The sequence below is a fragment of the Varanus komodoensis genome, unplaced genomic scaffold (assembly GCF_004798865.1).
Source record: "Varanus komodoensis strain SLA01 unplaced genomic scaffold, ASM479886v1 scaffold2, whole genome shotgun sequence".
Classification (NCBI taxonomy): Eukaryota; Metazoa; Chordata; class Lepidosauria; order Squamata; family Varanidae; genus Varanus; species Varanus komodoensis.
This window is the reverse complement of record NW_025335568.1, coordinates 61,436,522-61,460,009: the sequence shown is the minus strand read 5'-3', so window position 1 is coordinate 61,460,009 and position 23,488 is coordinate 61,436,522. Positions and strand designations below refer to the sequence as shown.

Here is a 23,488-nt window from a genome sequence, read left to right as displayed (position 1 = left end):
ATTGAGACCATCTCCGAGGGAGCAAGCCGCCACCTCCCCACCCACGCGGAAAGCATGCGTGCGGACAGCAAATGGCAGCGTGGGCCAGATGGATGGCCATAGCAGGCTGGATCCGTCCCACAGGCCGTAATTTGAGGACCCATGATCTAGACCAGGGGTCTCAAACTCGCGGCCCACGGGCCAATTGCCGGGACGGGCGGGGCACGGGGGAGGGGCCCTGCGGCCTTCAAAGCACCAGCAGCGCCCAGGCCAGCCTCCGGATGAGTGGCCCACCACCACCGCGGTGGTGGAATACTTGATGCGGCCCAGTCTCACCCAGACTCTACTTCCAGCAGCCCCCCCAGGTAAGTTGAGTTTGAGACCCCTGATTTAGACCATGTGATGGTCTCCAAGCAAGCAAGCCGCCGCCGCCACCTGCCTCCCATACACACGCACTCGCCGCTGCCTTGTAGCGCAGGCAGGGAGGTGGTGGCTTGCTTGCTCAGGATGGTTTTGGACTTGCTGGGAGATCTCCGAGCAAGCAAGCCACCGCCATGTGCGCCCGATGCTGCCTTGCGCATGCCCGACAGCACCTCACTGGCTCGTGCCCCTAGGAACCCCACCTCGCCAGCCCGCAACAGTTACCACAGTCTTTCAACCGGCCCCCTATTCAAAAAGTTTGAGGACCCCTGCTCTAGACCTTCATCGGAATATAAAATGCCTGCAACCTAATACGAAAACACTTAGTATAATTTTTCTAAAACCCTTAGTATAATTTTTCTAAAATCCTTTTCTAAACCAACCACTATATGAAAGTTTAGAAAAACATAAAATACTACAATAAAACAAAAATATGTTTGTTCCTGTAATGTATCTGAAGAAATAATCCTGGGTGGATGTATGGATGGTTTTTTGTTACCACCACTACCACCTATTAGTCAGTAGAAAGCAATGAGGGTATCAAGAAAAAGTAGTGTTAGAAAGTACCATAAAATTGTGAGCCAGAGGAACTGTAGACTAAAACCAGAAATATTATTAGGGAAGAATAACAAAGACAAAACCTTTAGCAATAAGAAAGAAAAAGCCTACATGGATGACAGAAGAAACACTCACAGCTGCAAAGGACAGGAAAGCAAAAACAAAAGGTGACAGAAATAGGGTCAGAATCCTGAATGCAACTTTTCAGTGACTATCATGTAGAGACAAAAAGAACTATTACAATAATCAGTGCAAAGAAATAGAAGAGTACAACAGAAGTGTAAAAATAAGAAACTTCTTTCAGAAGATCTAAGAAATCAAAAGGGAATTCAAATCTAGATTAGTAAAGCTAAGAGACAAACAAGGGAACATGCTATCTGACTGGGAGAAAATAAAGAGAAGGTGGAAATAATATGCAGAAGATCTATACAGAAGAGATGAAATGATCGGCTTGGTTATTGGGAAGTATAAAAATTAATTAATTAATTAATTAATTAATTAAATGTCTGCTGGGAGGGGACAGTGGATTTGCTTTTCAGCAGTTACTTGCAGGGTGGATTTGATTTAAATCAAATCAATTTAAATTCCGATTTAAATCACTTGTCAGTTAAAATTAGATTTAAATAATAGTTTTGCATGCAAGCTTCCATACTCGTAAATAGAGGAATTACATTAAGTATTCCCAAACTGGGTCTTTTTTATACCCTGCTGCCATTAAAGATTTTCTCCTCCAGGGCAAGAATAATATGATAAACCTCAGGCTATACACAAAAAGATCCAAAGACTTGTGAAATATTCTGCTCAAAAGGTTTCACTTTCAGTACCCCTTCCTCCTTCGGACTTAGTTTCTTTTGCAGAGCTATTCCACTCCCAAGTATCTTCTATTCATTGATATATTTTTTTGAAAATTAGCAATTAAGAAACAACGAGATTGTTCCTGTGTACATATTTTTGCAAAGGAACAATGGGATTTGGGTCTTTTTTTAACTCTGTATGTTTCTTCTTTGAGGCTGCTGCAAAGGACGGCATATAAATGTTTTAATTAAATTAAATTTTGTAACTTTTTTTCTGTGGAGAAATGTGATCTCTGCCGATACAAATTCAGTTTTGAGACTTGTAAAACCAAACATCTGTGATAATCTAGACAGAAAAACTGCCCAATAATCTTACAGAAACCTCTGGAAGAGCATAACGTTATAGATGTATTAATAGAATTCATTTACCAAACAATTTAAACTTTGCATAACATACACCCTTGTGCTACATAATTAAAAACTAAACCTTATTTCATGATGAATAACCTTTGGACTATAATATATCTTAAATAGAAAACTATCTTTAGATAGATTCTTCCTTAAAAAAGAATTTTATTTAAAAATCCAATTAAAAAAACTCAATTTGAATTAAAAAAATCAGATTTTAAAAAAACACTGATTTTTAACCTCCCTAGTTACTTGCACTTGACTCTCCTGTCTAGAGAAGGGATCACAGCCCTATACACTGGCCTCCTCACCCTGTTGCCAAACTTGCTCAATTTGTATGTGTGTTCTTGGGTAGTTTATTACAACTAATTGAAGACAGAAGTGTGGAATACCACCAGACATAGCACATGGTTAAACAACCCAGGACTTAGTAAACCAGGTCACCAACACTCCAGCTTCTCCAGAGCTGGTTGTACTATGTAGCACAACAAACAATCTAACATTTATACCGCACTACCAGAATGCCGCCTATTCAAAATGTAGCTGGCATAGATGTTTCATGATTATAGTCCATCAATAGTTAGTTCTATTAGTATGTGGTTACAACTGGACTCTAAATATGAATGAGGTCTATGGGTGAAATCTATTTTTAAATAAATAAATAAAATAGCTGATAATTTACTTAAATTTGGGACATTCATTTATAATCTTTCCCTCAAGCAGAATCAGTTGCAGCAAAACAAACAGTTCCTTTTCTGGTTGTGTTAACACATTGGAAAAACCCCCAGTTGGATTTAATTATAATAGTTTTTTACCTAACATATTTTAGATTTGTCTGAGCTAAATTAAGGGCTAAGTGAAAGGGTAGCTAAATATTAAATAACTACAGAATCATTTTAGATTGCTGCTGAAATAATTCACAAAAGAGGAGGAGGGGAAAAAGAAAAAACAGGAAGAAACTTTATTCACAGTCATATGACTACCCGGGTCAAGTAATTTACAGACAACGGCTTATGCTTCTGTTTCATACTTGAAGATGTCTATCTTGAGCATTAAGCACATCAGAAACAACTTTTAATTCAACACTACAGAAAACGAGTGGCTCCTCAAATGTCAGAAAAGCTTCTTTCTCCTTTGCAAGTCAATCATAGAAATAGTTTTAAGCCTCTTGCAAAATTTCATATTGATTCCCTAAATATGCAGTCTGTGCAGTTTAGAATGTACAGGCCACACTTCCCTTATTGTTGCAGACTGCCTACCATAAAGAAACACTGACTTAGCATAATCTGGGGTTAATCGGTTCTGTTTTATGACTTCATTACCTTTCCTCTCCATAAGGTTAAAAAAAAAACATTATTGTAATCATCATTTGACTTATCATATGAGATACAATTTGGCAACACAGATCTTTCTTTATACAACTCACATACATATATACTAAAAAGAGTGTGTGGCCTGAAGCCAAATATTTTGCTTTTCATTTCAAATTATAACACCTGATCTTCAACTTCTCAATCCTATAGTTCCTGGCTATGTGCAGCACTTCTGTTCTAACAACCTGTTCATTCTCAGTTTCCTTCCTCAGAATTCTTCCTTGGCTTTTGCTTCTCATTCTTCTATCCCACCCACTGCTTCCTTCTCTTCATCAATCTCTCTCCTCCTCCAAGCCCTTATATCTGCCTTGCTCCTCTCAGAACACATCTGCCAACAGCAGCAAGAGGTGTTTTCTGCACTGCTGCCACTCTGTGACATTAGCATACCACATGCAGTCACTGCTGTCTTCACTGTGTCCAACAAAATCCCCTGGAGCATATAGAATCCCTACCTGAACGTGAATGTGTGTATATCCAAGAGCTGGAAAAGACTGGAAATCACTTCCATACAACAACACAAGTGAATACCTGCAGACATAAGACAGACAACCTAGTGCAGTGGTGGTGAACCTATGGCACGTGTGCTGCAGTGGGCACGCAGAACCCTCTCTGTCGGCACACGAGTCAAGTTGCCTCAGCAGCTAAGCATCAGCTAACAGAGCACATAGGGGCCATGCACATGCTCAGAAAGGAGTAGCGGTGCCAAGCAATGATGTCACGTCCCGCGACTCATTAGCCGCGACTCATCTGAGCTTTCACATGGTCGGTCAGTGCGCTGCCACAGATAAATATATATTTGTTTGGACTGGCTGTGAGTTGTTTTTTTCTAAACTAAAACCTCAGTATTCAGGTTTTATTGCAGTGTTGGCACTTTGCGATAAATGAGTGGGTTTTGGGTTGCAGTTTGGGCACTCAGTCTCTAAAAAGTTCACCATCTCTGACCTAGTGCATGCCAACTGAAGCACAAAGGTTGCACTATGTTCTTTTTGGGCACACAGGGGTAAGCTATTAATCTCAGGGACAATCCTATGCATGTTTAGAAGGATAGCAATTCTTCCAATTTGCATACTGGGAATTGCAGAACATCTTTTCCACCTAAACATGCCAACCTCCTCATGTAACCCATGAAGCATGCCTCACCCAACCATCAGCCACTATCAGAGCTATCCAGAACCTTTGAGGGAGAGTCAATAGGGTTCCAACAGATCTTGTGGCTTTAGTGCTCTAACATCTTATAAACTTTAGGCAGCATCCTTGTAACATCTGCTTGAGAGGAAGCATTAAAAGCATTTCAATTCATAAAGAAATTTGCTATTACTTATTTAGATTTAAATTCTAGAAGGCATGAGTAGCGAACAAAAATGCTTATTTAAAATGTACCTACTCTGGAGAGCAATTTTGCTTGACCAACTATCTTTTACAGGAAAGAACAGCTAAACTACATTACAATTTAGAGAGGTCTACAGTAACTAGTAGGTTCACCTTCATTCTTCTAGCAGCACTGTTTTCTTCCAAAATATTCTTATTATTTGCTTTGCATCTTCATAAGCATATTCACATTTCCTGTAATTTGTTTTTACTTCTCTTTGGAGATTCTACTCTTAACAACCCACACTCTGACAAGCTGACAGATTACTTGACTGCAAGCTGAGACCTGCCCTAAGCCAACAATGTCCCTCATCCTGCTCCTTCATAATTTTCTATTGGCTCTGCGAAAGTATAGAAAGATGGAACAGGAATGCATCTACAATTCCAGGAGACACAGTAGACAGTTGGACATAAGGGTACAGTCATAGACATCTCTATTTGTTTCTGAATGCAAATCTTGTTGTATACCTCCTTCTGATCTGAATTTCCTGCCTACTTGATCTTGACTATTAAATTTGACTTATGCCACAGTTACATTATGGATAAATTTCTTCTAGTATTTATCACCCACTCAATTTGTTGTTTTATGGGCAGGTAATCATCTTCTTATCTTGTGACTTTGTATACACTTCTGCCTTACACCAGCACATCAACTACCACTTACAGATCAGCAATCAGACAAACCTCAGAGAACTTGAGTCCAGAAAGACAGCTTAATCTAGCCTTGAAAATAAGACCAGAAAAATTATTAGCCCAAAAGTGCTTATATTAGCCCTTTGTGGCCTAGAAAAGAAAACAAAACAAGTTCCAGTCTTTTAACCTCTCTCTGCCTAGCTGCACAGACAGAGTTAAAATTGGCTCCAGAACTGCTAAGACGAAGTAAGCTTGCCACCACACAAGTTGTTAGGGTTAGCATGAAACAATACAGTTCCTGGTAAATTGCAAAAAGAGGGGAAAAATGAAGATCTCTACACTCACATATTCATGCCAGTGCTCCTAATTATGTGCCTTTCATAAAGAAAATATAATAAATAAATCATACTTCTTCTTAATATATAAACAGTCTACAATAATCCTGCCTATATGCACATTGGCTGCATTTGTTTTTCTAGCAACAGAGAAGTAAAAAAATTGTAGGCCATGATGAGACAAGCTGGCTCAGAAAAAGATATTTTCATTATAGATTACTGAAGAAAAGGGCAATAAACTTTGTACTCTTTATTTCATGGACAAGACAAAGAACATGGTAAATTCTATAACAGGTATAGATGCAAAAACAAAGCATATCAGCTATTTATATCAACCTAATCAATGACTGTATTCAGATATATCATTAAACCATGATTCTTAGCACTATGAGAATGAGCTTCCACAAGCCTCTGGGTATTATAATACCTTTCTTCTGGCATAGTGAGTGAGAGCAAAAGCTTCCACTCCAGTGTTTCATTAACCAGTTTAGCATGTCATATGAACCACAAACTGCAGTTATGTGTAAGTATGTTATCTGCTTTGCTTTATAAGCAAACTTGGCTTGTTTCAGCTAACCACAGTGTGCCCAGCTTTAGATATCATTACAAGCTACAGCTAATTAAAAAAGCAAAAGCTTCAAAACTCCTCTGCGTGGCCACACCAGAAGAGCAAAATAGAGCATGTGCTAGCCCAAGATATAATGAGATTCATTCTCAGAACACTAATCTATGGTGCATGAATCTAATCATGCATGAATCTAATCATGACCAAATCAGACCTGATATAAAACAGGGGTTGACAGAAAATGTCCATATGTTTCAGACTTAAGTTATCAGCATTCCTGACCATTGGTCATGCTGGCTGAGGCTTCTTAAAGTTGAAGTCCAAAACTTCTGGAGATTTATCTTCTGCCCATTTCTGATGTAAAATCAAAGTCAGACTCCATTAGGAAAAAAACTCCCAAAAGTTCAACTCTGGCCAAAGTCTCATGGTAATATGCAGGCTTTATATCTTTTAGGCCCCAAGTTTAACTTCTACTTTAAGATTCTTGGGTAACAGCTGACACTGAAAATCCACTGCCCAACCAGGCTCCTGCAGCAGGGCAGGAGAGGTAATGGAGAGAATGTTCACCATTTCATTATCTTTTAATGAAGTTTTCTTCCAGAAAAATCAATAAGCCTATCTAGAAATAGTGCACTGTGGAGGGCTAGACTGGAAGGCCATAGAATTTCTTATATCCCAGCCTCTCTTTTGCCCATTCTGTCCACTAAAAAGCCATTCTTTTATCTCCTCTGAGGTTGCTTTTACATCAGGATGAAGCCAGAGTGATTATTTCTGTGGCAGCTGCAAGGGGCCAGGGAGAAAGATCAGAACTTGGAGTTTCCTTCCCAAGGCATAGCAGTCATCATTAAACTAATCTACTGAAATGCTTTCTTTCTGGGGCTGCCCTTGAAGACTGTTTAGAAGCTGCAGCTCTTACAAAAATGGGCAGCTGAATTAGTATCAGTGACCAGAAATTCCGATCACATAGTATCACCTTGGCCCACTTTTAACTTATAAAGCCCTACATGGCTTGGGACCACAATTTTTAATAGAACAACTCTCCCTACCATTATCATATGTTTCCTGAGACACCTTCCCAAGAACCTTAAGTTTCCAGCAGTTTACTGTAGGCACCAAAGTAAATGGCTGAACCTCTACTAACCCATAGCAATGCTGTCTTACTATACTGAGGAAAGCCAAGATAATTTCCATGGACTGTTACATAAATCTATCTATTTATTTATTTATATCCCACCCTCCAATCACAAAAAAAAAATCCCAGAATGGCTTACTAAGATTAATAAGAGTCCATGACTTTATAAAACTACACTAAACGAAAAGGGGAGGGGGGAGAAGAAAAAGCAAAATTAGAATTAGTGCCTAATTCTTAAGACTAAGAAAGCTTAGTTATACAAAGACCTGTGCATCAGCTTATATAAGCAAAAAAATGACCATATCCCAATTCGAAAAGAATAGCTAGAGGTGAGCAAATCCAGCTATTAATATAAACTGCCCATCTAACAAAATGCTCCAGTAACAAAAAACTTGGAAGCCTGTTTGAAGAGATGTCATTCAAATCTCTTTTTTATTTAGCAAATGTGAAATATATTTTAATAAAATAGTAATGCTGCATATATTTGGAATAATAAATGAAAAATTACTTGATGTCAAATAACAGAAATCTATAAAAATTAATTTCCTTGGTATTATAAATAGAAAAATGAGCAAATGAAAAGACAAACAAATGAAAGTTGAACCAAAGATCTGCTAAAATTGCCCTGAAACAGCTAATTGTTAACATTTAATGTTTCAATATATTAAGCCACCATACTATGTGGTGCTAAATATATTTAATATAGACTAGTATCAGAGACTAAGGTTAATGATTAATACTCCTTAACCCTAACCCTAAGACTTAAAGTACTGAGGGTCACTGATCAAAACTAATGACTTTCCTTCTCTTTTAGATTTCTAATGTCTGTCTCATTTCTTAATAGTCAGAGACAAAACCAAAATCCTCTGCCCACTGTGTTGGCCTTACTTCCAAATAAATATGCATGCAACTGAGTTGAAGATCTCGAAAGATCCTGAAGATCTTCCAGCACCTTTATCCCTATACTTATCCCAATTTTTCTGCAGATGAACTGACTGAACATAGAAGCCATGCTGAATCAGACTAAATGCCTATCTAATCCAGAATTCTGTTAATACAATGGCCAACCAAGTGCCTGTAGGAAACCCACAACCAGGACATGAATGCAACCGCATCCACCCCCTGCACATGTTCCCCAGCAACTGACATACTGGAGCATACTACCTCCAATACCAGAGTTAATATATAGTAATTATGCGTAGCAGTCATTTGATAGCCTTATCATCGATGAATTTGGCTCATTCCCTTTTAAAACCAATCACCATACCTTGTGGTAGCAAATGTCACACTTTAACTTATGTTCTGTATAATGACATATTATTTCTCAACTGTCCTGAATCTTCCATCACTCAGTTTCATGGGAATGGTTGGCTCGGGAATGCGGGATGTTGTGATACTATTGTCTGTCTAAATATGCATAGAATAGCACCCTAACACAATTATAGAAATCAATGTCCCACATTTCCCAGCATCAGCTTCATAGGATGATCACAGGTAGCAGCATTATAACAAAGAGAGAAAAATGTTTCCCTGTTCACTTTCTTCACAGGATGCATAATTTTGTACATCTCTATCAGGTTTCTCACCCTTTTTCTACACTAAACAATCCCAGATGTAACCTTTCCTGAACTCAACATTCCAATGGAAATGCTGTTATAAGCCTATACACTAAACCTAACATACAGAAGTAGCAGAGATACTGGTTTGCATGTGTATATGGAACCAGGAAGAAATTCTGGAAATTTTTGAATATATGCTTTACTTGCTAACAGACACATTCAATATGGAAGGAGGATGAAGGGGAAAAATCTCTCTTTTTCCTCTTTTTAGTTATAAGCACACATTTAGCTTGCATGACAAAACATAAATAAGCTAGATTTAAATATCTTCCTATTTTACAGCCATGATAAACTAAAGACACATCCCATTAAATTTCACCAATACATAAACCTGTTCACATGGACAAGTTTTTAACCATCGCTTCCCCTGGTCAACAGAAAGATTTTGCAAATCTTAAATGTCTGTTATCTTACACACCCCCTTTTTTGGCCTGAAGTCGCAGTCAGCAAACCCATACAGCAATACAGGAGGGAGCAACGTGGAGCCAAGGTAGAGTCACAAGGGAAGGCACCAAGCCCCTCTATTAGTAAGCTAGACAGTCCCTTCAGACTGGGCCTCATGGCGTAGCAGGGGCAGGCCTCGCCCCCAACGCAATCCACCTGGCGCGATGCTAAGGAACAAGAGGAAAAGGGAGCAACGGTGGACCAGGGAGAGAGAGGAACATCGCCAAGGGCACCTCACTATGAAGCACCTAGGCCGGCTACGTGGCTGGCGACCGGCCTCTTAGAGAGGGCTGCCACAGGGCTACCAGGGCCCGGGTGGGGTTGAGGGAGGGGGAGAAGGGAAGGACGGCTGTGGTGGCGATGCTGAGCAGGCCTTCCGTTGTCATGGAAACGACAAGGCCGAGGTCAGCCTCGCGATGGTCGCAGCGCCCAGGCAAGGCAACAGGGAGAGTGCTACCACGGCGGTCAGCGGGTTGAGGTTGCCATAGCGACGCAGCCTCACCGAGTCGGCGAGTCTCTCACCTGCCCAGCGTTCGCTTCATGCCAGAGTCACCGGCGGCCCGGCCACTGCCAGACAAACGCAGGCTCTGCCTCAAGCTGAAGCCCTTGTCCAGCTGCTGGGACTGGGGAGAGGAGGAGGCGGCAGCTGGTGCCGAAGCCGAGGAGCTGAGGCCTTCATGCTCCAACGTGACGGACTCGTTTCGCTTTCTCATGCCGGCGGTGCCAGCTCCGCTCGCTCCAGGGAAGACGCCTCCGTCCCGAAACCGACGCCTCCCTCACCTACATCATACCACCCACAGCTCGGCAACTAAGGGACGAAAGGCACCTCCCAGGCGCCGCCAATCAGAGGCGGCCTAGGGCCATGTGACCTCCCTAGCGGTTGCGTCTCGGAGATAGGTGAAAGGACTGCAGTTGTATGGCTGATTTGCCCACGACAAAGATGGCCACTGCGCTGTAGGATGCCCATCTATGAGGAAAACAAGCCCCGCAGGTCATCCTGCCCCGCTCCCATTATCACGCTTGTTTTCACTCCGTCTCAACGCCCAGCTATTTTGGTTTTGGGTGAGGTTATACCTGAGGCCACTTTGAGCAAGGACAAGTGAAGACACGTTTTTGTGTTTTATATCAGGAATTTGCTCTTCCGTCTCTCCGTGGGAATTTGTTTATAGTACTGTTAAGCTGTCCAGTCACCCAAGTTCTCTGGGTAGTTTGCAATGTATATTAATATTACGTTATTGTTAATAACATGTGCTATGACACGTGTGTGTATAAAATAAATTTTCTCCTTTTTTTAAGACCTGCAGTGATTTCCGTAGTGTAGGTCACATTTATCACATTTGTATGCCTCCCCCATAGCCAGAGACAAAACGTAGCATACATGGTGTGGGCAGCTGATCCTCAGAACACTCGAATGTAAAGTTAAACTATCTAAGCCAAGGTCTAGCAACAGTTCAATGCCCCAAAAGACTAAACACAAGATTTTTGGCTCTTCTGTTTTGTTGTTATATTCAATAGTTGGCTATACATTTAAAGCATTTTTACCCTTCTGTTTGGCAGAAAATGTTCTCAAAGACCTTTTAAAAAGGCTTTATTCTAAAAGATGGATTCAAAAAGCAAAGGAATGGAAAGGAAAAAGGAAAAGCAATTCCAGCAGCAATTCTTAAAGCTTTAGCTCTTATAATGACTACCCAAGATAGAAAGAATTGAAATGGCAGGTGAGAGAGCTAAAAGCAGATTGTCTTTCATCAGAGCTGATGAAATAGCTCCACTTCCCTTCTCTCCCTCCGCTGAAGCCTGAAGAACTGCTGTAGCTAGATGACAGTGGAGAGAGAACCATTGTCTTTCTGCATGACCTTGTATCTCAGCATTACTAAAAAATATCAAGCACTTAGTACCTGAAATAATAATAATATAGGAAAATATACTTGAAAACAGTGGGCTGCAAGTTAGTTGTAGGTGGATTGATAGTATAGTTGCGTACGTGCGTGTGAGTTTATTGGCTGGCATTGAAAAAAAAACAGGTTTTGAACGCCTACAGAAAGTAAAAAACTACATAGTACATAGATTGCAGAAGAACCAGAAAAACAACAGTCATACGGTTCACACATTTATTATGGCAAAAATTGTAATCTAGTAACATGTTTTCAGTGTCCCCTCCTCACTGTAGAAAGGAGCATGAATGTTGCAGTCCCCACAAATCTGTTGTGGTATGAGCTTATGTAGGGGCCCTACTTCATATTCATGAATAGTACATCTATCCAGAAGGGTTTTTCTTTAAACCCATTTAAACCATTTTTGCTAAGTGAGATCTAAAACATGACTCTATTAGCCTATATATAAAACACGTTTGTATAAACACCAATATACAAAGTTGAAATAATGAAACCTAATCTCTAATGAATAATAAATAAATGATACTCACAGAGGACTGTTTCAATGGCTACTAACCTTGCTGGCTATGTGCTACTTCTACTAGATGGTATGCCTGCTTATACGAGTTGCTGAGGAGCTTGGGCAGGTGGAGGTCTAGCACCTGCCCTGCTTGAGGATCCTGAAGACTGGTTTGCCACACTATGTGAAGAGAGTACTGGCCCTGATAGTCCACTGGTCTGATTCATCATGGCTTTTCTTATGTTCTTATGATGTGAAAGCCCCATTTTCTCAGATTCATCTAGATTTACCAATTGCAGCTCTTAGCCTATTCAGTGATTTCCAAATTAACCCAGTTCTCCATGTGACCCGGAGCTAACCCTTCCGTGGCTCTATCCAATTTATGAGATGGGGTACACGGAAGGAACTCCTCGAAGAATGGGATTGCAATTCTTGGGCAACGAATGTATTTTGCCAGCTGATTCTCCCACCCCGGAAGCATCAGCGTAAAACATGAATGAGCTGTAAACATACAATAAATAACACCTCTGAAACTGCCGCTGGGGGAAAGCGGAAAATATTTACCAATAGAAACAATGCACACCCTCGGCTGTAACAGATAGGGCGTTACGGAATTAAGGAGCGGCGCCCGTCTCCCGCGTGAATCATCCTGTCGCTCTCTCCTCATAACCAGGGCACTCAGGCATACCTACCCAGAAGCAAGTTCCCTTAATTTCACTAGCGCTTCAACTCCCTCGGAAGCTGACATGCATTTGCAGCCCAAATTCCAGCAAGCGCTGCAGCCCCCTGGGCCGCTTCTCGGAATCCTTCCACTCCGGGCGCTGCCCCGAAAGAATAGCAAGACAAGCGTTGCCATCCTTACTTTTGTTCCTTCCCGGGTCCCGTACAGAGCGATTGCGAGAGGCGGGGCTTCCCTCTTCTCCCCGCCCACGTCGCTGCCCGCCTTCCTATTGGTCAGGAGGACTGGAGGCGCGGTTTTCGCTCCCGCGCGGCCTCGGCAGAGGAAGGCCCTGCGCGTTGCGAGGCGCCGGCGCTCCCGGAGGCTCCGCTTGCTGTTGCCGCCGCGGCCATGTTCTGCGAGAAAGCGACCGAGCTCATCCGGGAGCTCCATCGCGCCAGCGACGGCCAGCTTCCTGCCTTCAACGTGAGCATTTGGCGGCGGCGCCCCTTCTCTTTCCCAGACCCGGCTGTCCGAAGGCCGCTTTCTTGGCTAGTCGGCGGGTAGGGTCACTCTGACAGACCGAAGTCTTCGAAAGGCTTTTTCTGCCCTGAGTGTGTTTATGTGACTTTTCAAATGCTTGCATTAGTAGCCAATGTTATTCCTTCTTAGAGCAGACCCACTAGAATGAATGCGACTTAAGTGAGATTAACATTGGATGCAACCTTTATACCCCGCTTTATTTCCATAAGAAATAGCTTACAGAAGATTCAATAAATGTAAAATCTACAGTTGGATTGCACTCGGTCTCACCAACCAGAATGTTGCAGTGGGTTGTAAGTTTTTGAGTTCTCCAGAACACTTTTGTCAGGCTGGTTGGTACAAAGAGTTACGCGGCGGAGAGTGGATGGGTGGGGGCTTCTAATGAAGACAATGAAAGATTGAAACTAAAAAAGTATTGCCCAACTGCTGGCTTTGTTTGTTTTCTCATTGATAAGCACAGCTATTTTGTCTTTTAACAATAAAGCTAGTACAGAATTTTCGTTCTTCCCCTCTTTTGATGCCTCTGAAACTGACATTTGAAGAATGTGCTTGTTGCTATTTTATCTCCTTTAGTAAATTGATTAACAGGCTTTACTGTGTTTTATTTTTTGTTAGTGGAGGCAATTGCATTCCTCATTTTGGGGTATAAATCCTATTTTACAGACTTCACAGTGAAAGACTGGTAGAATACCAAAGTTGGAAGGGAATTTGGGAGATCATTATAGTTCAACCCTCAGCTCAATAAACATTGAAAATGTGGCTGCCCAGCTCCGCTTAAATACCTCCTAGTGCAGGAGAATCCAATATCTTCTGCAGAAATCTATTCCAGTGTTGCTTAGCTCTTACTCATAGAATGTTCCTTCTAATTCTAGAGACCTTCAGCTGTGGAGTGGTGTAGAAGTGCAACAAAAAATACTTTTTAGCCAAATATGCTTCCTTACAGCTTTTATGATTGGCCCTAGTCCTAGCAGTAGAGAGCACTTCTGTACAATCTTCAGCATCAATGACAGCCTTTGATATTTGAAGAGTATCATTATGTCTCCTCTAAATAATTTCTCTGTAATTATTCCTTACAAGACTTTGTTTCACCATCCTGATCACACTTCTCTGCAAGCAGTCAATGTCCTCAAAATGCAGCACTCAGAGCAAGATACAGTACTCAAAATACATCCTAACTAATGCATAGAGCAGAGTTGGAGCCATGTTTCTGTTACTGCAACCTAACATCGTATTAGGTTTTATTTTTAGCAGCTGCATTATACTTTTTACCATATCACTGCCATAATTATTTCATATGTATGTTGAATTGGATACACAATCTACTTTATTCTCTTCAAAACTTTGGTACCCCTCAAAGGAGGAGAGGACAGCAGAGAATGAGCTGACCTCTGCTGATTAGCCACATCTTGTTCTCTTATAAACTGTTCTGTCAATCCTGCCTGGTCCTAACAAGAAAGCATTTCTATGTTCCTTCAATTCCCATTGAATCCCTCTTGTGCAAACACATTAGTCATTGAATAGGCAGGTAAGACAAAAGGAAAAGAAGAAGCAAACACTTCAGTTCTAGATAGTGGAAGATTTAGAAAAATTGGAAATTTTTACTGGACTATAGATCAGGATGTACATTCAACTGTGGATTTAGCTGGTTGTCTCTAATTCAGAAAGTGGTATGCTGGCTGAAGCTAGTTTATGAACATAGTACAACTCTAGATTGTGTTGTGTATAGATATATTCCTTTAAGCTCTAGATGTCTACTTTACAATCTAATTTTAAAAAGATTAGAATAATAATTAAAAGACTTGTTGGAAATTGGTGTCTTTCTATTTTGCAGGAAGATGGGATCAGACAAGTACTTGAGGAAATGAAAGCATTGTATGAACAAAACCAGAATGATGTGTAAGTAAGATTCTCTTAGTAAAAGAATTAATATGCTTTGTATCTAAAGGAAGGCAAAAATAAAATGCAGAAGCGAGGAACAGAAACGTTATTTTGTTTTCTCATCAAAAAACAATACCTAATCATAAAAACATGAAGTGACTGTCTTACTTAAACCTACCTTATGAAATGGTCTCTCAATGCTACTTAATATTCCTTGTTTTCTAAGTGGATAATATAATTTGTTCTTTTGTTATCAGAAATGAAGCTAAATCAGGACACAGTGAATTGATTCCAACGATCAAATTTCGCCATTGCTCTTTGCTGAGAAATCGACGATGCATTGTTGCATATCTGTAAGTCGCTAATGATCATCTGTGAAATTACTCCTGATTCTTTCAGAACTGATTATTCTTCCACTCACTGGATGCAAGAGTTGTAGATGCATATAGTTATCTCAACAATCGCACAAAGCATGCCCTGTAAACAAGATAAACTTTTAACTAAGGAATGCCATAGCCTCTTGTTTACAAGAACTGTACAGGACTGTCATGGGCAGGATATTTTTGGAGAACATTCATTTATCAGGTTACCATAACTCAGAGACAACCTGTCAGCACATAACAACAACAAGGAGTGCATCTGGATTTGGCTCACTCAGGTGCATCTTTTTTCTTCATATACAAATGAGCAAATATACAAATACGTAGATCTTGCTCCACAATTCAGTAAATAATTTAGATGTCTTGAATGACCTTAGCATAGTGCATCAACTATTATGTCTGGGACTAGTATGATTAGTATGAATAAATCTACCATAAGCATAATAAATCTACAAGATGCCATAAGCCTGTGGCATCATACTCCTCTAAGTTATGGACTGCTTGTTGCATAGCAGCTGTGCTGTACAGTATTCCCTACACCAGGACAAGAACCTTCCTTTGTGCAGAATTAAAGCTAGTAAAATTTTGATTAAGAACTTCCCATTACTTCTGTTTCTAAATACTTGTATTAATATTTTTTTCACTCTTAGGTATGACCGCTTACTTCGCATTCGTGCACTTAGGTGGGAATATGGTAGTGTCTTGCCAAATGTTGTACGATTTCACATGTCAGCTGATGAAGTAAGCCAATTTCTTAATATTTATAGTGCATAGTGAATACATAGTGAATATTCTGGAAATACAGGAAGGTACAGAGCATATGTTCACAAGTAATTTGTTACATGTATAATGAATTTATAATCACTTGTAACCATTTGACATAGGCACTTAGAGAGAAGCCATAGCATAACTTTGCATGAAGAATGCATCAAGCACAGTTCCTAGTATTTCCAGTTAAAAGGATACAGCTGGAGAAAAAATGGAATGAGAGTTTGGAGAACCATTCCCAGCTGGGTATTTATTGTAATTTATTGATAAGATTGTTGATAGAGGCCAGAGTTTAGTCTGTCTTCTGCAAAGTATGCACCATTTTTTTTCTTATTTAGCCTGCTATCCAAGACTGAACAAAGATTAGTCATAATTCTGTTTTTCTTAGTGAAAACCAATTGTTTTAGGGCAGTGACTTCAAAATACACGTTTTTAAATGTGCTGGTTGGTTCCAGCTTGAAAGACTAAAAGTGGGGCGGGGTGTTTCCTGGAGATTTTAACACACTAGTAAATTTACTTGTCATAATGGTTATCAGCAATAAGTAACTTTCACCCAAAGTACCTTTTTATATTTCATTGCAATTTATTTACTTTTTTCTTCTTAAAGTCATACAGACAACACATAAAAAATGCAAGGTGTTTTAAGAGTTGTTAAAGTGTCATGTGATATTATGGGCAGGTCTCTCCAAATTATGGTGCAACAAATTTGCCATGACCAACAGAAGTACTTAAAGAAGGCAAGTAGCCCAGAAAGGGCATCATGTAGACTGTGCTCTATCTTAGCAGGTACCATTTGGCTAGTATCAGTGTGCCTTGACTGTTATAATCCTAGCTCATGAAACATAGGTGGAGTTAGGTTTAGTTGTAAACATATTTATCTATCCAGACATCACATTTGTCAAATTATTTTCTCACTTGCTAACATTTAAGTGTTTCCTGGTTTAGGCTTTTTTGTTCATACAGTTAAGGGGTTTCTTTCATTGTAACTCTAGTTTCTCAGTTTGAACATGATGCTTTAACATCAGGATTAACTAACTATTTTACATCTCCAGATGGTATGGTTCAACCAATATAAAAAATCTTTGGCTACTTATATGAGATCACTGGGAGGAGGAGATGGACTGGACCTTACACAGGATGTTAAACCCCCCAAAAGCTTGTACATTGAAGTAAGTGAAACCAGGGAGGTATGAATCCTTCTGATACGCCATAGAAAAGAGAAATTCCCTACCTTGCACTCAAAGAATTAAAATGATATATAACACATATTTTCCTAACACACATTTCTGCTAACTTATTTTAAATTTGTGATTACTTGATGGTGTGCTGATTGCTCATTTCTTCAGGTTCGGTGTTTAAAAGACTATGGAGAATTTGAAATTGATGATGGCACAACAGTTCTCTTGAAGAAGAATAGCCAGGTATTTATGACAAGACAACAAATAGACCCAGGATTCCAGTTTAGTACCTGACTATTTAAGAGACTAGATGAAAACTATCCCTAGACTAGTTGTTCATCTAGCACAGCATTACATTGGCTTTGCACAGTGTAGTAGGAAAGACCCCTGCCTATTTGATCCTTTTAACTGGACATCTCAGGAACCAGGCTGGCTCCAGGTGTGGTCAACTCCCATCATGGTGAGCCCTAACTCCCTTATCGTTCTCCACCTTATAATAGTCAGCTACTAGCAGACAGGTGGGTGGGATCTTCTTGAACATCGGGAGAGAGGAGGAAGTAGCAACACCCACAGTGGAACCCGTGACATGTCTGGGAAGCAGGAACAGTGGGGAAACGGTGAATAGCTTTCTAGGCTCAGCAACACAGCTGAGTTGGACTTGATGTCTCCTTCCAGTCTTCTGATTCTATCTGCTTCTTCCAGGGGGTACAGCCCAGTCTAATGCATTCGATAGACCCAGTCCAGAGCCTCCATTTCACTGAAATTCAGTTTGTTCTGGAAGACTGCTGAAACTAACCTGTTTTAGAGCCTAGCTTCCTACCAAATACTACATTTGAATTGATCTGTTCCCAGGTGATTTTGTATTGTTGAATCAGGCCATCCACCTAGGTGATCTGTGAACAGGATGAACTTAAAATGTTTGCTTCACTTCTGAAAATTGGTTGTTTTCTTTTCCCTTCAGCATTTTTTACCGCGCTGGAAGTGTGAACAGTTAATCAGACAAGGAATTTTGGAGCATGTCTTATCATAAATTAGGTATTCATAAGACTGATGAAATAACCATACGTTTAAATTATTTAACAGATTGGGATAAGTAGTCAAAATGTCACAGTGCCTTCTCTTCTTTTCAGAATCACATTTTTAAGTACTTTATGAAGAAGAAAACAGAATATAGTTAACCTTTTTAGAAGATCACTGTCTTGAAACATGTGGACTTTTAAAATTCATAGCATCTAGATCTGCTTCTATGTTTGGATGTTTTTGGAGTTTTAGCCACATTTGCCATCTCTGCTCTTTTTATATGAAAGAACAGTATCAGGGACCAGTCATGATTTAGTAGATGTCACAATAAAGCAAAACTACAAGATTCTTTCACCACTAATAATATTGTTATGCAAGATTTGAAACAATAATGAATTTTGGAACTGCTCAAGTAAGACCTATTATAATGCATGCAATTTCTACCTTTTGAAAAGTTTTATTTGCAGTTATACCTGAGGAAAGAGTGGGGAAAGGAACTATATAAAATCCATGCTTTTATGGTTATCACTTGCCAGTTTCCCTACTCGTTTTCATGCTGTAGTAATCTCACTGAACAGGAGGTTGGACAAGATGGTCTGCAAGGCCTGATATAGCTCTAATCCTGTGAGAGATTTACAAAGCTACCACACATTTTTAGTAATATACAAAGCATAAATTGCCCTAGAGATGACTTCTAAAAAGTGGTCAGATCAACTCATGTGATAGCAATGATGGTTAACAAATCCCAGTCCCCAGTATATGGCCCTTTCATACTGTATATTTTTAAAAAATGACAATCTCTTTAGTTTCAAGGAAAAGATAACATTGCTTCCAAGGACATACTGGGCTTTGTACATAATGTGACAGTCTTCAAGATACCCTTGAGTTAGTAATAAAGCTTATCTATACCTGAAGCTGTGCACTGCCCAAATATTGGCTTCAAGACTCCTGATGAGAGCAGGAATGGACAATCCAAGGCCCTCCCAAAGTTTTCAACTCTTTTCATGCCTCACTTTTCACTGTGCTGGCCAAGGCTGATGAGAAGTCTGGCCCTCCAAATGTTCTGACATGCAAGCTGATCACACCTGAGTTAGAGGCAAGAGATTTTCTTGTCCCCAAAAGAGGGAACTTTTCAGCTTGAGGGCCAGATTCACTTTTATAGAAACTTGGGGCTCATGTTCCTATGGCAGGAGGTCAAAAATACTGGAATATTAGAATTTAAAGCTCTTTCTGCCAGTAGCTAAGTCTTAGGAGAGACATTTCAATTTTTCAGATGGGGAGAAAGCTGCACAAATACTGGGAAACTGCCAAACACTCAGGAGCTGGAAAGAGCCAAAGGGAATATTGCCTTCTAAGGTACTCTGCAGGGCCGGATTTGGCCCCAGGTCTGAGTTTGCTTAGCCCAGAGCTAGAGAAAGTCCCATAGTCATAATTTGACCATTCTTCAATCCAGATTGGATTTCATTTTTTCCCAAATTGGTGCCCTCCAGATAACTCAGACTAGAGATCCTGAGAACAGGCCATGTTGAATAGGGCTGAGAGGAATTGTAAGCCAAAATATGTGGATGGTTCTGGGTCAGAAAAGGCTGCTTGAGAACAAGAGAGTAATCTGTCATAAAAGCAGCTACTTTTAAAATTGACAGATTGGTTGTGTAGCTTTTACAAAATTAAAAATTTCCCTTAAATGAAAAAGCAGTCTTAGCCATTTATTTTCCTGTCATGTAGCCTCTAGCATCAAACATTTTTGCTGTTATCATAGATATGGCTGGTAGCCATTTACACTGAACATAGAATCATACCATCAAGATGACTGAGAAGTGATCCTGTCCTTCCTCTTTGTGACAGCCTTTCAAGTACTTGAAGAGTGCTATCATCTCCCCTCAGTCTCAAGGCTAAGCATGCCCTTTTATTACAATTTCTCCTCAGAGGGCTGTGTTTCCAGTCTTGGGTCACCTTTGTTGCCCTCCTCTGAACCTTTTCCAGCTTGTCTGCATCTTTGTTAAACTCTGATTCCCAGAACTGCACATAGTATTCAAGATGGTGTCGAACCAGTGCTGAGTACAGGGGAACTGGTACTTCATGGGATTTGGAAGTGATACTTTTGTTCACGCAGCCTAAAATAGCATTTGCTCTATTTGCAACCACATCACACTGTTGACTCATAATTCAGCTTGTAATCTACAATTCGAAGCTGCTTCTCCCTTGCAGTACTGTTGAACCAAGTATTCCCAATCTTGTAACAATACATATATTTTTCCTAGATGCAGAACTTGGTATTTGTTCCTATCGAATTTCATTCTGCTGTTTTCAGCCCAGTGCTTCAACTATCAGCATCACCTTGAATCTTCTTTCTGTCTTCCAGCTATTCCCCCCACTTTTGTGTCATCTACAAATATGAGAATTGTTCCCTGCGCTTCCTCGTCCAAATCATTAATAAAAACGTTGAAGAGCACTGGGCCCAGGACAACCCTAAGGTATCCCGCTTGATACCTCTCCCCAGTTTGAGAAGGTGCCATTGATGAACACTCTGAGTCTAATTCTGTAGCCAACAACTAAGCTATTCCATGTAGTGCACTTTTAGCTAGTTTGTTAATCAAGATATCATGAGGCACCTCATCAAAAGCTTTGCTGAAGTCAAGATAGAGTATGTCCTGATAAAATGTCACAAAATACAAGCAGCATAAATAGCATTTTAATTAAAAAGTGTCATGTCAAGTTTTATCCAAAGCAACAAAAAAGTACAGCTAGTTCTTTTCATTTACAGCAGATCTGCCCAAATTATACAGGTGGTGACTAAAGAACCAATTATGATAACCTTGTAGAAAACTGTACATATATACACAATTCAGGCCAGTGTACAGACAAGAATATTGCTAATCACAATAAATATCACCCAGTCCTTAAACAGAACCAGAGCAGAAGGCTGCTTCTAGGAAAATGATCCAGAAAGCACTACATACTAACTTTTCCATTGGAAAAATTTTTGGGGGGTGTTTATTGATACTGACTAGTAGACTGCACTGCCACATTCAAGCTTTCTGCTGAGAAGACTTTATCCTGCTTGTTGTGATATGTTCTCATGCAGGGGCTCCATGTGCTAGCAGTAACACTTTCTTCACATGAAGGAGGTAGAGGATCCTTCATACTATGATCTGTCAGTAAGAAGGGAACAGAAATTCATTTCTCAAGGATTTGATGTGTATACAACAGAACTGGCCACTAGATGTTGTATTGTCTCTTCCATCGATTGTCCTTCCAGTTTAAAGTGACATAATTGAAAAGCAAATGTGTTCACTGTGATGCCAGAGTGATTTCTTTAATTAATTTGTTGAGAGATGAGATTTTTTCTTCCAGGATTAGGTTTCTGTTTTCTGCCTTTTTCTGCTTCTGTTCTGCAACTTGCAGAGTTTTCATCAGTTGTGCATTTTCCACATATAAGTCTTTGAGCAATAGGTTAGATTTGGCATTTTTTTCAAACTGGAAAGGAAAATAGCTTTCTGTTAATCATTTGTTAGTCATTTTACTAATGACTATGTGTGCCATTATCATATGCAAGCATACATGTTAACTGAGAAATAAACCTGTGGACTAAGCTACTCATCTTTAAGTTTTATCAAAAGGGTTTAAATAAAATATTCCATATCAAGCCCTTCTTCCTCCCCATGTCTGCAGACTTCATGAATAATTGTAAATAGCTCTTTGCCTGTATATGGAACTAAACAGTATATTCTGAGGAACAATCTACTTCTCATCCAATTGAAATGAAGGTTGTCAAATATTGAGTCATGTTGAACTGTAATCAATTTGGAAATTGCCTAAAGCATCTTAGTTGAAAGCAAATAGGAATAAATCTAGAATAATTAATCCTTCCCACCAAGTTAAGTTGTCATTTGGTACTGGATGCGTGTCATACATCTTTTACTTGAGTAACTCTTCTTCATAAGGCAGTATCCTGTTGCACTAGTACAAGCCCTCACTAATGTTTTCTGAATTTTTAGAGAGCCAGTGTGGTGTAGTAGCCAAGAGTGTGGGACTGAGTGCTGGGTTCAAGTCTCTATTCAGTCATGGAGCCAACTGGGTACCTTTGGGCCAGTCACAGACTCAGCCCAACTTACCTCACAGGGTTGTTCTGAGGATAAAGACTGAGAGGAGGAGAATTATGTAAACCACCTTGGGTTCCTTGACAGGAAAAAGGCTATAAATATAATAAATAAAATTACATAAATGACATGCTAGTGCAATATCAATAGTGTTTGCTGGTATTACAGTTTTTTTCCCAAGATTCACATTATTGCTAATGCTGAATTTATATTGTTGTCATTACATTTATATCCTGCCTTTTTTTCCTCTTCTGAGGAATCCAAGGTGGTTTACATAATTCTCCACTCTATTTTTATCCTCACAACAACAATCCTGTGAGGTAGGTCAGGCTAAGAAACTATGTCATCCAGTGAGCTTCATGGCTAGGTGGGGACTAGAATTTGGATCTCCTAGTTTTATAAAATTTATAAAAGTATCCTCTTCTGCAAGTGAACTGGAAACAGCTCAACTCAGAGCCACAGCTCAAAGTGGCAAAATCCACTGCTTTCCACCATAGGTACAAGCTGCAGTCACTTCTGTCCCTTCTGTTTTCGCTATAGGGATTTCTGCCAAGGGAAAGAGATGGAGCTATTATGGTTGGTGGGACACTGTACTGGAGTCAGCAGTCCCTGAACATGGGTCTGCAGCCCAGCCTCAACAAAGGCCTAGCATTGGGTCTGTGCTGGCTCTAAATTCAGTCCTGTAAAGCAGTAGCTGAACTGCTGTTCTGCACACTGACCCTGTACCAACTAATCCGTCTATGGCCAAAGTCTGAAGGGAATGGGAAGTGTGCCTAAAGAGATCTAATTCTCCTCTTACACAGAAAGCATACTAAGGAAAGGAGGTATATTTTAGGTCAGCTTAAGGTAAGTATAATTTCCCAGACAAGTTCTATTTCTACTTTCACAAAAGATTTAATTCTACAAGAAGATTATCTGTGCCTTTTAGATGACCAAATCCTATT

At 40.0% G+C, this 23,488-nt stretch overlaps 3 protein-coding genes across 9 annotated transcripts in view; 1 reads left to right on the top strand and 2 right to left on the bottom strand.

Moving 5' to 3' along the window:
* The window catches only part of ABHD12 (abhydrolase domain containing 12, lysophospholipase), a 45,540-nt gene extending 32,733 nt beyond the window's left edge, over nucleotides 1–12,807 (bottom strand). For 3 of the 4 annotated variants that reach the window (XR_006414544.1, XR_006414545.1, XM_044428463.1), the window contains exon 1: nucleotides 10,151–10,444. Coding sequence is in view for 2 of the 4 variants with exons in the window: in XM_044428463.1 (XP_044284398.1) it covers nucleotides 10,151–10,341 (191 nt within the window). In the remaining 2 variants the exon portion in view is untranslated. Of the gene's footprint in view, nucleotides 1–10,150; nucleotides 10,445–12,711 lie in introns of those variants that run through there. The other variant, XM_044428464.1, reaches the window with a different exon arrangement.
* Nucleotides 12,808–13,020: 213 nt separating this feature from the next.
* Nucleotides 13,021–21,160, top strand: GINS1 (GINS complex subunit 1). 3 transcript variants are annotated; one of them, XM_044429042.1, is made up of 8 exons: nucleotides 13,021–13,163; nucleotides 15,052–15,116; nucleotides 15,356–15,451; nucleotides 16,129–16,219; nucleotides 17,299–17,415; nucleotides 17,593–17,667; nucleotides 18,386–18,459; nucleotides 20,807–21,160. In XM_044429042.1, the coding sequence occupies exons 1-7, from the start codon at nucleotides 13,089–13,091 to the stop codon at nucleotides 18,452–18,454; spliced, it is 588 nt and encodes a 195-aa protein (XP_044284977.1). In that variant the 5' UTR covers nucleotides 13,021–13,088; the 3' UTR covers nucleotides 18,455–18,459; nucleotides 20,807–21,160. The 3 variants fall into 3 exon arrangements, with proteins under 3 accessions (XP_044284977.1, XP_044284976.1, XP_044284975.1); XM_044429041.1 differs by lacking the exon at nucleotides 20,807–21,160 and adding an exon at nucleotides 18,555–20,136; XM_044429040.1 differs by lacking the exon at nucleotides 20,807–21,160 and having other exon boundaries at nucleotides 18,386–20,136.
* The window catches only part of NINL (ninein like), a 54,814-nt gene continuing 52,467 nt past the window's right edge, over nucleotides 21,142–23,488 (bottom strand). For both annotated transcript variants that reach the window (XM_044429038.1, XM_044429039.1), the window contains one exon: nucleotides 21,142–21,921. In XM_044429038.1, coding sequence (XP_044284973.1) covers nucleotides 21,736–21,921 — 186 coding nt within the window. In that variant the 3' untranslated portion in view covers nucleotides 21,142–21,735. The remainder of the gene's footprint in view (nucleotides 21,922–23,488) is intronic.